Source organism: Tachypleus tridentatus, chromosome 6 (genome assembly GCF_004210375.1).
Source record: "Tachypleus tridentatus isolate NWPU-2018 chromosome 6, ASM421037v1, whole genome shotgun sequence".
Lineage (NCBI taxonomy): Eukaryota > Metazoa > Arthropoda > Merostomata > Xiphosura > Limulidae > Tachypleus > Tachypleus tridentatus.
The window spans coordinates 44,821,645-44,835,379 of NC_134830.1; the positions used below are offsets into that span (position 1 = coordinate 44,821,645).

Consider the following 13,735-nt stretch of genomic DNA (forward strand, 5'->3'; position numbering starts at 1 on the left):
GACGCAATCACGTCCTCAAAATGGTTTTGTATCTGAGGTAACAGAACACGAACCACGAAACATATACTACTAGGACCAGCACGCTAGTCAACAAGGTGCGTTCGGTTGTTTTAATAATGTTCTCTTAAGTGTATATTTAAGTGTTAAAGTCAGAGATGGTGTCGAGACCTGACATGCCGAGAGCAACAGCAATCTTTAAAAATGTGTGATCCTATCATAGTCTAATCATTGGCAGACTAATTGTCCACAGATATCCAATTAGAGCTTTTCATATTGGTAATCAAATGTAGCTGTTTGCTGATATAAATACATGTATAAATTGGCATATATGGATATACGTTGTTGCACAATAAACATTGTAAGCTGTTAATTTCAATATAAACAATCAAAATATTGGTTAAATTACTTATAATTCTATTCACTGCACTTAGGGGTACTCATTACAATGAAATGCAGAACAGTTATTTTGTTAGTGTTTTAAGTTGTAGGGTAAAGACACGTCTATTGAGAATTACATACGTATATCACATTTAATAAATACTGAACAACGGTTAAACCTATTTCTAATGAGGCTGATCTAATAAAATATAATTTAAATACAGCTAACAAGGAATTACATTTTTAATCAACATTCAGTTAACACTTAGCAAGAAATAATTAGCTTTCTTAACAAGGATGTCCAGTTGATATATTTCTATTTGGACATTGCACATTATTCAAAATGAGAGCTTTCTTAGCGGGTAGTTACTGCATTAAGAAATACTACAGACAAGAGACATTAGTCTCATAAATATCTCTTCCCTTATACTGAAAGGATGAGGAATATTTTCTCATAGAATGGACGAAGTTTACAAAAGGTATTATCTTCTTTCAAATGTATCCATGGATATTTCCTAGTAGTGATGGAAACATTTTCAAAGCCAATAAAACAAAAGAACAGTTTGTTATAAGTTTAGGACTGGGTCTAGAGATTGTTGCCTATGCTTTCCATATGATGCAAAAAAGAACTGAACAAGTGCTCTTGTTATGGATGCTGAATGTCCTTATTTTGGTCAGTCTATCATACCACAGTGCTGCTTTCAACTGGTTCTGCGTCAGGAAAACTATCTTCTTTCAAAGGAACATCAATGATACCATTCCTTAAGGCAGATGCAATTTCTTCCCGTCCATATTACTGGCCATGAGATAAAACATGCTACCATAAAAGTGACTATTTTCACAATTAAAATTAGTGTGTGAAGGTACTTCAAAACTAGGCAGAGATTGTGTCGAACCCAAGACCGACATCTGACATACTGAAACCAAGGCCTGACATATCGACACCTAAACTGAGATATAACATGTCGATACCAAAACCATATAATTTGATCTTAAAGCCGGTTTCAAAATCCCAGCTCTGACTGAGATATTATTAAACGATCCGATTTTGTAAGCCTAATTAAAAGTGGTCTTTGTTATGACGTAACATGCATAATTTGGCAAAGTGTAGAAAATTTTCACAGGTCTAATATATTTGATGAAATCTCTCTCTTTGGTGCATGAATACTTTTTAATTCAATATTTCTAGTGGTTCCATGAAATCGCGCCTATCACTTTGCACTCGCTGTAAAGAATAGCGTATAAGTCGTATAACACTGATATACATTTACTTTGATTTACAAAAACGCCATATTGGTATCCTCTGGCTACCAAGTAGTTTCCTTGTTGAGCTTGAAGTTATTAAAATATTAATTTACTATAGAATAATTTTACAGGTTCTCCATCTAAAATGTCGTTTTTCGACCCGAGAACTGGCCTCACTTTAGGTCTTTTGATCTCACGTCTGAACTTTAATACATCTACATCTCAAGACGACAACATCTTATGGACATTCATCATTGATGGCCTAAAGCTACTATCTCTTTTACTTTCCAGGCCTCCTCATTCAGTTCCAGTTTTCTGACGTGAATCGTAATCTCAAGTATGATTTTGTTTTAAATACCGTGTTCTTTTATATGTGGGCTTTTTGATGGATTTTGATATTTACAATAGTTTTAACAACATTTGCGTGACATTTCAAAGATGATGCACAACTGAAAAGCAGCTAGTATACGGCGAAAGCGTATAGTGTAATGATGGAAACAAAATGCATTAAAGTAAAAGCCTGTGTAAAACATATACACCTACATACATTACATTTCTGAACTATGTACTCATTGTGTTATTGGTGTAATATTTAGGTCAATTAGGCATTTCATGAGGACTAGCAATCATTCAAGTCCAATCCAGTTTAATAGCTTTAAAATCATTGAACGAACTTAAGAACATGTGATCATTTACAGGTAAAAGACCCAATAACAGCGACCAAAAATGTTACAAAAGCCAAATAGTGCTGTGGACAATAAAGATGTCTAACAGCGATAAAGTCGGCCATAGAAGTACATAGAGGTCTCTGAATATTAACGAACTACTAGCTACAACTAGTAGTAGGTTTGTAGTAGGTGAAGTCCAACATTGCTAACCATGACTCTCGGCTCTACATAATCTCAGCTCAACATCTGACACCTATTAGCTGCATTTTAGATCAACCACAGTAGTTTATGTGGAAATAATTAATGTCGACATTTTACACGCCGCTCCGTCACGGTGAAATAATACTGGGTTTACTTCATCGAAGAACTTATCCTAACATCAGGATTTTCTATAACATTCTACCATGGTAAACTTTGATTATGCTACCACTGCTGTAAAATTAAAAAAAATACCTATAAAATATCACGAGTGAAAGCGAAAACAAAATGTGTAATTAGTAATGAAGATTATTTATCAACATGCACGTTGAAATGAAACAATAAACAATTGAACATTTTGTATAAAGTGTCTTTACGTTGTTTTTTTTTCCCTTTTAAATTTCAGTTCAAAAGAGAGTTTGGTCTTGAATTAACCTAATGGTTATTTCTAACAAAATGAAATTCGACTAAGTTATCATGGCATTATTTTGGTTAACCATTCTCTTCTATTATTGTAATTTTTAAATATTATGACAAATAAATTTAACCTTGGAGATATTAGGTTGAATTATCTACAGATCGCGTTTACAATACCCCAAAGGAAGGCAAAGAAACTTTTACCAGCTGTTAAATAATAACAGTAATCCCTGGACGAATACAGCACATTATTAATACAAAGTATTTTATCAAAGGCACACACACACACACAAATCTATAAGCTCCGTGTACTGCAACTAGTAGTAAAATATGCGTTGAGAAAAAAGCAAAGAAAATAATTTATAATAATCTGTGGACAACTAACTTTACCCTGTTTCATTCGTTTCTTTCCGTTCTTTTACCGGCCGTTTCTCCTTCTTATCGAAAATATTAGAGTTAAAACTATAAACATAGCCACAATAAGCAGCACCGTACTTGGTATTTTCAGTCGAAACGAGTGAAAATGAAGTGAGTGTTTGGTAGCATCAGAGTTCGAACCTTGAATCGTTTGATCTATAAACTGTTTCACTAAATAGTAAACTGTGTAAAACATTATACAAATAACATGTACGAAACATTGTACATTAGCTTTCCATAACTGTTCTACCGCATAAAACGTTTTTACATTTAACTCCGATGTTCTTTAACAGAATAAAAACAAACAAAACCTCACAATTTTTATAACATTTTTTCGCTTTAACAAAGTTATACAAGTGTTACACACATAATGTTTGTTTGTTATTGAATTTCGAGCAAAGCCACTCGGGGGCTACTTAGCGCTAGCCGTCCCGAATTTAGTAGTGGTAGACTAGAGGGAAGGTAACTACCCACTCACCCGCCAACTCTTGAGCTACATTTATTTTTGTCAAATAATAGTGGAATTGACTGCACATTATAACGCCCCAAAGACTAACAGAGCGAGCAGGTTCAGCGATGGGTTATTGTTGTTTGGACTTAAGCACAAAGCTACACAATGGGTTATCTGTTCTCTGCACACTACGGGTATTGAAAACTGGTTTTTAGCGTTGTAAGTTCGTAGACATATTGCTGTGCCACTGGGGGCTCAGTGATGGGTTGTTATTGTTATTGTTGTGAAGTGTAACCGAGACAAAGAGCATTTATTTTTTGATCTAATAATATATTTTCTAGAAAATAAACTAATGCTACAGTTTTATAACTGTTAACCATAGTAAGCTTAACCTTAACAAGAACTACCGAAACGTTGACATAAACAATATCATATTCAATAACGTTTAGAGCTTCGTACGTTGTTCCATATTTTTTACATCATTAAATTATTATCCTAGAAATAATTTTAAGTCCTCTATATTAATCTTAATGAAATTCAAACACATCTTACCTCTGACTTATAGTAACTAAGAACTCCATTCTTCAAGACGAACCAGCGTTTCCGCCATGTTTTGAACTTCCCTCCCAATTTGGTTAGATAGCCACTTTTTTCTAAAGAATCCTTTGTCTAGAACAAAGGAAAAATCTGGGCATAAGAAGAAACACACATCTACGCAAACCTAAACTATTATCTGCACAAAATATACATCATGCAATCCGGTTGGATTAACGTTTACTGTGAGAAATGCCATGCTGAATTAGAGCACAAGTTAATTAACAAAGTAAAAATCTGATCACGAAACAAACAGGTGTTAAAATAAATATGCTGACCTTTAACACAACCAAGCAATCAGAGTACCAACAATTTTCTGTTGAAGAGGTGAAAGTAGCTCGTGGAAGATTATAAATCCATGAAATTGTATTACAAGTTTGTGCTTTAATCAACTATAAGTTATCGCAAGAGTAGCCAGTTTCAGGTATCACTATATATATATTTTTAGCCGTTAAGCAAAGATTTTTAAGGGTTATTGGATTATACGTCAATGAATGTTATTTATTCTTCTTTTCCTGACATGTTCTAACTTTATAGGGTTCGATGTTCGTTAACGTTTTTCTTGTGCCACTCGACATATAATTCGGGCACAACTTCCTCACAGAAATAGATTATCAATTTAAATTACAGGGTGTCCAAACATTCTGGAACCATAAACACTTCCACGAATTCTATAAAATGTGTTCAACATGCTGTCCTTGTAATTCAACACAAGTGTGAAATAACAGCAGGGTTAACTCGACTTTCTCGTGCTTTGACAGCGCCATAATCAATCATGTATCTGAGGTTAAGAAAAGCTGTAAAATCATTTACGGTTCTAACTTTCCGGGCACCCTATATTTAGTCCATGTCCATGCGTAGTTATTGAAAAATACAGGCTTTGGTGTTAAAGTAAAAGCAAGGTAATCTACTACACCAGTTACGAAGTTTAATAGTAGTGAGTGTGGCTTTGTTCACTCCCACCATATTAAATAGAATGAAATATGAATTGGACGTATTTAAGATTTCCCGATTCATTTTTCTTTTTCTTTTCAAGTAAATTTTCCTATGTTTCATAAGCCATCAGCAAGAAGTAAGTAGTTCGCTAGCACTGAGGAGTAGCGATTAAATGGTGAAGATTCCGATGCTGGTCTTCATCCACTTAACACTAACAAAGGTATTTTTTACACAGAAGTAAGTAGTTCGCTAGCACTGAGGAGTAACAATTACATGGTGAAGATTCCGATGCTGGACTTCATTCACTTAGCACTAAAACGTATTTATACACAGAAGTAAGTAGTTCGCATATAATTTCTTTTTTATTTTAATGATAAAACAAAATATGTTTACTTTAAAGCTCGTGAATATATATTTCTGGGATGTTTTTCATACATAATTATGTATGCAATCTAAGGTTCATAATATTCTCCAACAAGAACTGCCTATTGTGACACATTGGTCAAACGGCAAAGTCAAAAACTTGCAAAATTCAAACGAAGAGGAACAAATTAGTGTGTGTATGTGTGCATTTTTATAGCAAAGCCACATCGGGCTATCTGCTGAGTCCACTGAGTGGAATCGAACCCCTGATTTTAGCGTTATAAATCTATAGACTTACCGCTGTACTAGCGGGGGGTGGAACAAATGAACAATGATTTTAGTATTTTGAACTTATTGTATGATAATTTAGTGTCCCTAGAAATAAACTCAAGTTTAAAACACCAATATATATATTATATATATCAAAATATGAGATGAAATGAAATAGAAAATATTTTGCGTAACTTGGACACAAAAATAATAAATTTGAAGTATTGACTTTATTTAGATACGATATATCGTTAATTTCGTAGTGCAAATGTACACAATGGGTTATCAGCACTTTTTTTAACCGAGGAGGAATCGAACCCCAAGATTTAGTGTTTTAAGTCTATAAACTTACCGATGAGCCGCTGGGGATCCATACAATATAAACTGACGGAACATACACATCAATACTAATCATAAACATATACTAAATTATGGAATAATTTTTACTGAATGGTGAATATGTACATTTTTGAATAATTATGGAACCAAAGAAATAACATTATTTAAAACCTTCTTGACAGCACCTTATAAAATCGAACTAGTCCTTCTCCAACAATAACATGTTTATTTTCCTTACCATTATATAAGGGAGATACAAATCCCTTACATACACTTGTTGCAAACCATTCTGTATGTTTACACCCTAGAAACCACACGTTATCCAAATTGGAGCATTAATACTGAAATAATGCCCTAACCATGGCCGTTATTCTGACTTTCCTAGATTCAGAATGAATGTATTCAGTCCTCCACAAATACTCGAACTTTGGATTCACAACTATTCAGCGCTTTTTTTTTCTTTAAAAAGCAAAAAGTAACAAAAATAAACTAATAGAATTCTATAAACATACCCTTTCTTTTTTGGGGCTCTCTGAAACTGGAGGAGTTTTAAAAGAGTGAGGTTCCATGGAATCTAAACTGAAAGCATCAGTGGAAAGAGCGTCTGGAGGAATTGCATAGTCGTCTGACAAAACCGACTCTGACGATATTTCTATGAACAAATAAGAGAAGCAGAATTAGAAGACGTTCACATACGGGTTATCGAAACATCTCCAGGAACTTAAGAGTTCTAGATCCATAAAAAATACTTTTTTCCTATCTCCATTTTGTCGAGAAAAAAAAAAGTTTCCTTCCACAGTTAAGGAATTACACAATTTACTAATATTATGTTAGAAAACATGCAGGTAAAGAATATGAAACCATGAAGAACGAAAATACGAAACTCTGTTACTAGAGCTCTTTCGAAAGGTGAACCCTTCTTTATTAGGGGCAAACTAGTAATCAATGAAGAAAAACCCTTCCTTAGAAAGCGCTGGAGTTACAGAGCTTAGTACTTTTGTTGTTTGAAAACGTTTAAAATTTTCTTGAAGAAAAGTTTGGAAGAGTTTTTTTTGTGATGGAAGCTTCTTTGGAATAGTTCTTTGTGATGGAAGGTTGTTCTTTGGAATATTTCTTTGTGATGGAAAGTTGTTCTTTAGAATATTTCTTTGTGATGGAAAGTTGTTCTTTAGAATAGTTCTTTGTGATGGAAGGTTGTTCTTTGGAATAGTTCTTTGTGATGGAAGGTTGTTCTTTGGAATATTTCTTTGTGATGGAAAGTTGTTCTTTAGAATAGTTCTTTGTGATGGAAGGTTGTTCTTTGGAATATTTCTTTGTGATGGAAAGTTGTTCTTTAGAATAGTTCTTTGTGATGGAAGGTTGTTCTTTGGAATATTTCTTTGTGATGGAAAGTTGTTCTTTGGAATATTTCTTTGTGATGGAAAGTTGTTCTTTGGAATATTTCTTTGTGATGGAAAGTTGTTCTTTAGAATATTTCTTTGTGATGGAAAGTTGTTCTTTGGAATAGTTCTTTGTGATGGAAAGTTGTTCTTTGGAATAGTTCTTTGTGATGGAAAGTTGTTCTTTGGAATAGTTCTTTGTGATTGAAAGTTGTTCTTGCGATATTAGTAAGAAGAAAACTTAGTATTTATGTTCGCTATCGAATAATAAAGAAAACGAAGATTGAAGTCGAACATAATTAAGTGGCGACACAGATTATGTCTGTTTTTGGTTATTAAGGGCGAACCTTTAGCCAACGATCATATCATTGCATTACAAAACATACTAAACTTGCATTACGTTAAAAGACCCATACAATACTTAGTTAAAATTTACATCTGCCAGTTAAATAAACTTCTATTGCTACGATATATCGTTAACATACAATGTAACAAAACATTATCTTACGTTCAAATATTAAAATAAGCATTCGCTAATTGTTTTCTTACTTATTTTGAGAACTGTTTCTTTATAACAATAGCATTTCCACGAAAGAATTATTAGCCATTTTGGGTTATTTGCTGTATTTACCAAGGGGAATCGAATCCCGGACTTTGGCGTTGTACGTCAGTAAACTTATCGCGTTTCTACCGGCAGACTCCACAAAACAAAATGACAACAATAATATTTCTGTTTGACAGACAGCTGACCAAAAGAAACGTACCACTCAGCTTAGAGCAAAATGTAAAAGAAAATACAAGCAACAGGAACACCTGACGTATTCATAGAATGACATTCACGTCTAAAACTTAAAACAAAATGATACAGTTAGTTTGATATAGCTTATTCATAAATTAGGAAACTGAAGTGGTGATAAGGAATTACGTTCTATATAGCGCTACTCTTTAAGAGATGGTATGTCATGCGACACAGCTGGGCTAAGATTGATCTTCTGGAAGTTGCTATAGCTAGCTGCAATGTATCTGCGTTTTCTATCTCTGGTTCCTATGAAGCTGCTAGCGTGTGTAACAATTGATGCACTGCAAGTTGTAGATTATCTCTTTGTCATGTACACAGTCTTGTAGCTTCTTTAATCTAATCGTATATATACGTGTGTGTGTGTGACACGTGATGATTATGTCGTTTAACAATATTTTATCTCTGATCAATTTAACACGAAAATCGAGTATATTATGTTCTTAACGTAACTCTTCATACTGCGCCTTTCTTACCTCTGGTTACGGGCTTCAGGGGTGACGTACAACTGTGACGAGCGGGAAAAGGAGAGGCATTGTTAGCTACCCTTCCTACCTTTCCAGGACTGCCGGTAGAGGCGCTGGATTCTGTTTCACCACTAGTTGTGTGTGAAGAAGTAGTTGTCACAGTAACGCGAGCGTCCTCGTTATCTGACGAATCTGATGATTCTCCACTGAATGGAACTGGTCGAATTTGTGACGCACGCTATGCAAAATGAAAAAACAAAACAAAAAACAGTAAAGGTACAAAGCACCTTGACTAAAATATCATTATATGGACTGAAAAGAACAAACAGGTAAAGAGCAAAAGCGCACTCACCCCTTTTACTGTAGCATATACAGGAATATTGAGATCAGTGAAACCACTAGAAGACTGAGGTTCACCACAACACTTGCCTAGATTATTAGGAGACCCTATGAAAGAACATAAAAATAGTTTCATAACTGCTCGTACCTTCAAACACAAGTTTTAACAACAATTTGCACATCTCTAAGGAGTTTCAAAATATTACAGGTACAGTATTTGAAGCAAAGTACAATTAAATACCCCTTTAAGCTACAAGTTATAAAACAGAGAAAAAGAGAGATGAAAAAATACCATGAAACCAGCTGCAGCTGTTTTAGCAACTTATAAGTTTCTTATCAATATCTACAAATTAATAAGATTAAAGTTTTCATTCACCTAAAGGAGAAAATTTATTTTCTGCTTGATAAATGGAAAGGAAGACAGTTAAAGCAAAACTGCAACATTCGTTTGAACGCTGCTAATTTGGACTTCAAATATCGGGGATTTTTTTGTATCAAAGTTTTAATGAGCGTACGAATAGATTAAAAATTTGTTCTTTTTATTGTTGTTTTTTAACATTTTCAATCTGCAAAAGAAAAACGGAAACTAAATTTAATATAATTGTGTTCGACAAAACAAAAAGTTCCTGTAAAGGCATTCCTTAATACATGACAATCAAAACATTATACTTAACTTAAACGACTGTTTAAAACAACTGATGGAACAATTGCATTAGAATAAAGGAACTGCTGAAATAAGTTTTTTTTACATGAATATGAAATAATTTATTTAAAAGGTTATTATACATAACTGTAGATTAGGCTGTACTGTTGACCCACGACAGAAGTCTGTATAATACATACAAGTTTCTAATACACACTGAAAAGGTTATATCACCAACTGGAGAGGTCTGAAATAAGATGTTATTTGCTTGTTGTTAAGCGCAAAGCTACACAACCGAGTATCTGCTCTCTGCCCACAGTGGGTATCGAAACACGATCTTTAGTGTTATAAGTATTGGGATTAGAACCAGTGCAGGGTTGAAAGTAGGAATACACTACAAGTACAATTTATACTCTTCATGATAATACAGTATAAAAAACTGTACATCAGAATGTTAAGACACTGACAGTTTGTGTTCTGTGAACTTTCCATTGGATGTTTATTTCACCAAGTTAATGTGTTTGATAAAAATAAACTTCATAAATATACTATAATTAGCACATTTACTCAAACATATTCATTTGCTAAACAACAATGAAAATTAGCATGTAGTCGCTCGTTTCGTATAGACATTTTCTTAATTTAAATTGCATTGAAAATACTTATATGTGAAGCCGTACGAATATGTTTCTTTGCTGCATATCACTTCAAAAGTAGAAACGACTACCCACCGCCAACTCATATGCTGCACTAAACGAATACAGGTACTCGACTTCACTCTTATAACGCACCCATGGTCACAAATTATGGAATGAATTGATTTTATTTTTTGGCGGTAATGGGGCACAAACCGGAATAACTCCGGCCACCACATACGTAACGCATTTTTCTTTTTTTGATGGTAACAGGACACAAACCAGAAAATATGTATCTTAAGACGGTTAAGATCATTTTCAGGTTAGCATAGAGAGTTTGTAACCTGAGAAATGACCTAAGAAGGTCAAAACGTGTTCTGTACTTTATTTTAATAAATGTTTTAATACCCATACAAGCTGTACTGAGAATACATTATATAGATTTGTCAATGTAAAATCTGACGTATAAATACAATTTAATTGGGGTTTTCGTCATCACGACAAACCAGAAAATTTCGGTTTAGTTTGTTTTAAATTTCGCGCAAAGCTACACGAGGGCTATCTGAGCTAGTCATCTCTAATTCAGCAGTGTAAGACTAGAGAGAAGGCAGCAAGTCATCACCACCGACCGCCAACTCGTGGGCTATTCTCTTACCAACGAATAGTGGGATTGACCGTCACATCATAATGCCCCCACAGCTAAGAAGGAGAGCATGTTTGGTGTGACGGGGATTCGACCCAGCGACCCTCGAATTGCGAATCTAGTGCCTTAACCACTTGGCCATGCCAGGCTATAAAACTTCGGATCCACAGTCCGGTACACTAATCACTGGGTCACAATCGGCCCATTTCCAAACGAAGTTCCTACATATAAGAATAAAATAAATGGACTGACGCACAAATAGATACATCGTAAATATAGACAACGTTGATCGACTTAAAACCACAACTGTTTGAAGGAGCCCTTTTGAACGGTACGGCCATTAAACATTTCATCTCTCTTTCTGGCCCATCAGTGAAAATCGTTTCTCATGACTTGATTTCAGGGTGTCATTGGAAAATCCTGATTTTTAACAACCAGCTCCACAAACGCATGAAAAAAAAATGTTGTTGATGTTATCAGAAAGTACTTGTCATCTGAATTTCTTATTGGTCATTTAGACGTGGGAGTGACCAGCAAAAAATCAATTGAAAATTTCATGAATTGGATTTTGAGAAATATTCCACTGCCCAGATTCTCCTATATTCATTCATTTGGATCCCGTCTTCAGTGTTTCTTTTGAAAATTCCATACCTATCCCTAAGCAAGTGTTCCTCACAGTTCGCTGAGCTTGACCACGGGGTTAGATAGTTAGATGTGTGCTTTGCATAATTCAGTTTTATTCACTGGAAAATCTTTACTGAAATATTACAATATATATATATATATGTATGTACATTATTTCAAGCTTGAACATATGTTTTGTATTAACGTCATTGTATCACTTTGAAAATATTACAAAATAATGGTTAGAGAAAAAAAACACGAAATATTTATACATTCACTAACACTTTAAAGAGATAATTTCGAAATTTAAATCAAGTAGTAGCAGTATAAAACTAAAGAAACTGTTTATATGACATTTAATGACTTTGAAGTAGTTTAGTGTATTTTAAAGCTTACAGATTGAAAATTACATTAAATGAGATGATAACAAAAAACCCAAACCTACTTTCTTTTCTAACTTTAGAGTAACTCTTTTTTAATCTGTTTTGATGGAGGAAAGGTGTTTTCATAAATATAAATACCACAGAAACGTAAACGCCCTTTCAGTATTGTAAAACGAGGTTTTTCCTACACAATAAACTTCCTTTATGTAATTACATAGGTCCGAATCATGCAATACTTACGACTTCGAATACATTTATTTTGTGTTTGAATTCCCAAAGTGTGAAGTTCTTCGAGACATCCAGTTTTTGTTTATATGAAGTCATTTTGTTGCAACGTAATTTGTATTCCATCAGAGTGTACTTTTGACATAACGTGCAGAACGTATGACATGTGCATTCCGTTAGAACTAAACCAAATCTCCGGAGACACAAAATTCAATCGAATTAAAGGAAAAGTCTATCGCTTATCTGAATTTCACATTACTCCAATTCCCAAGAAATTACATAGAAATAAGGGTTACTGAGTAGAAAAAAAATATTCAAAGTGTTAATGGTGAGACAGAAAACCATGATACACTTTTGTACACCAAGTGAGGAAAGTAAACTATCTGAACAAAATCTCTAACCAGCATTTCATAAAATGTTTTATATTTTCATAAAAATAACTCTATATATTGAATTATACAAACAATTTGTTATATCTTTAACTTGTGTATTATTTTCGAATTTTTTTCCAACTTCATTCAATGCATTCTTAAAATACAGATCTACATATTTCCTTTCTTACGTTTTGCATTGCATTTAAAATGATAGATACACCATTTTCTAGGTAAAGTATTAGTTACAGAATTTATAAATTGCTCATTAAGGTTATCTGCAACTAGTTCCTTTTATAAAATGTGTGACACACACACAGGCCGTACTTACCTATTGATGTTGTTGCTGCAAGAAGCGAGTCCGATGACACATTAATCCCACTTGCAGCTATTTCGTATATCTTCGATTCCTGCAAATTAGATATACCACAGTGTGACTGAAGCAAAATTACCTCTACTAATTCAATAAATATATCTGGTTAAATATCTTCTTTAAACATTTGTTTTGTACTTGACAAAATCACACAATGGACGCAGAGCGTTATGCCCACCGCAGGAAACGTTACAAGCCTTCAAAACTTACCTTCATCCACATTTTAGCAAAACGTAAAAAACTTAATAAAAAACATTAGTTTTTATATAGAAATCGAATATGTAAAATTCATAGAAGTACCTACTTATTTTTTCATTTAAAATCAATAGTGCCTTTCTAATTTTGTATCAACTTAGCTAACTGTCGCTCAAACGAACTTCAGCTATACCAAATTAATTCATTTATAGGTTAAAATAATTTAAATTAAATACTAAACAACCGTTTAATTACTGACAACAACCACACAAATTACGTACACCAGAGAGTACTACGATATGTTCCAAATGATTAGTAACTTATTATGAGTAAGAGCTGATGCACTTTGACCGACAGATGAGAGTGGCTCCAATGCTAGAATAAAG

The 13,735-nt window shown here is 33.8% G+C and overlaps 1 protein-coding gene across 11 annotated transcripts in view; it reads right to left on the reverse strand.

Moving 5' to 3' along the window:
* LOC143252370 (uncharacterized protein CG43867-like) overlaps positions 1–13,735 on the reverse strand; it is a 409,800-nt gene that overhangs the window by 86,509 nt on the left and 309,556 nt on the right. For all 11 annotated transcript variants that reach the window (XR_013028962.1, XM_076504374.1, XM_076504375.1 and 8 more), the window contains 5 exons: positions 13,113–13,191; positions 9,271–9,365; positions 8,928–9,156; positions 6,789–6,928; positions 4,327–4,443 (listed from right to left, as the gene is read on the reverse strand). Coding sequence is in view for 10 of the 11 variants with exons in the window: in XM_076504374.1 (XP_076360489.1) it covers positions 4,327–4,443; positions 6,789–6,928; positions 8,928–9,156; positions 9,271–9,365; positions 13,113–13,191 (660 nt within the window). In the remaining variant the exon portion in view is untranslated. The remainder of the gene's footprint in view (positions 1–4,326; positions 4,444–6,788; positions 6,929–8,927; positions 9,157–9,270; positions 9,366–13,112; positions 13,192–13,735) is intronic.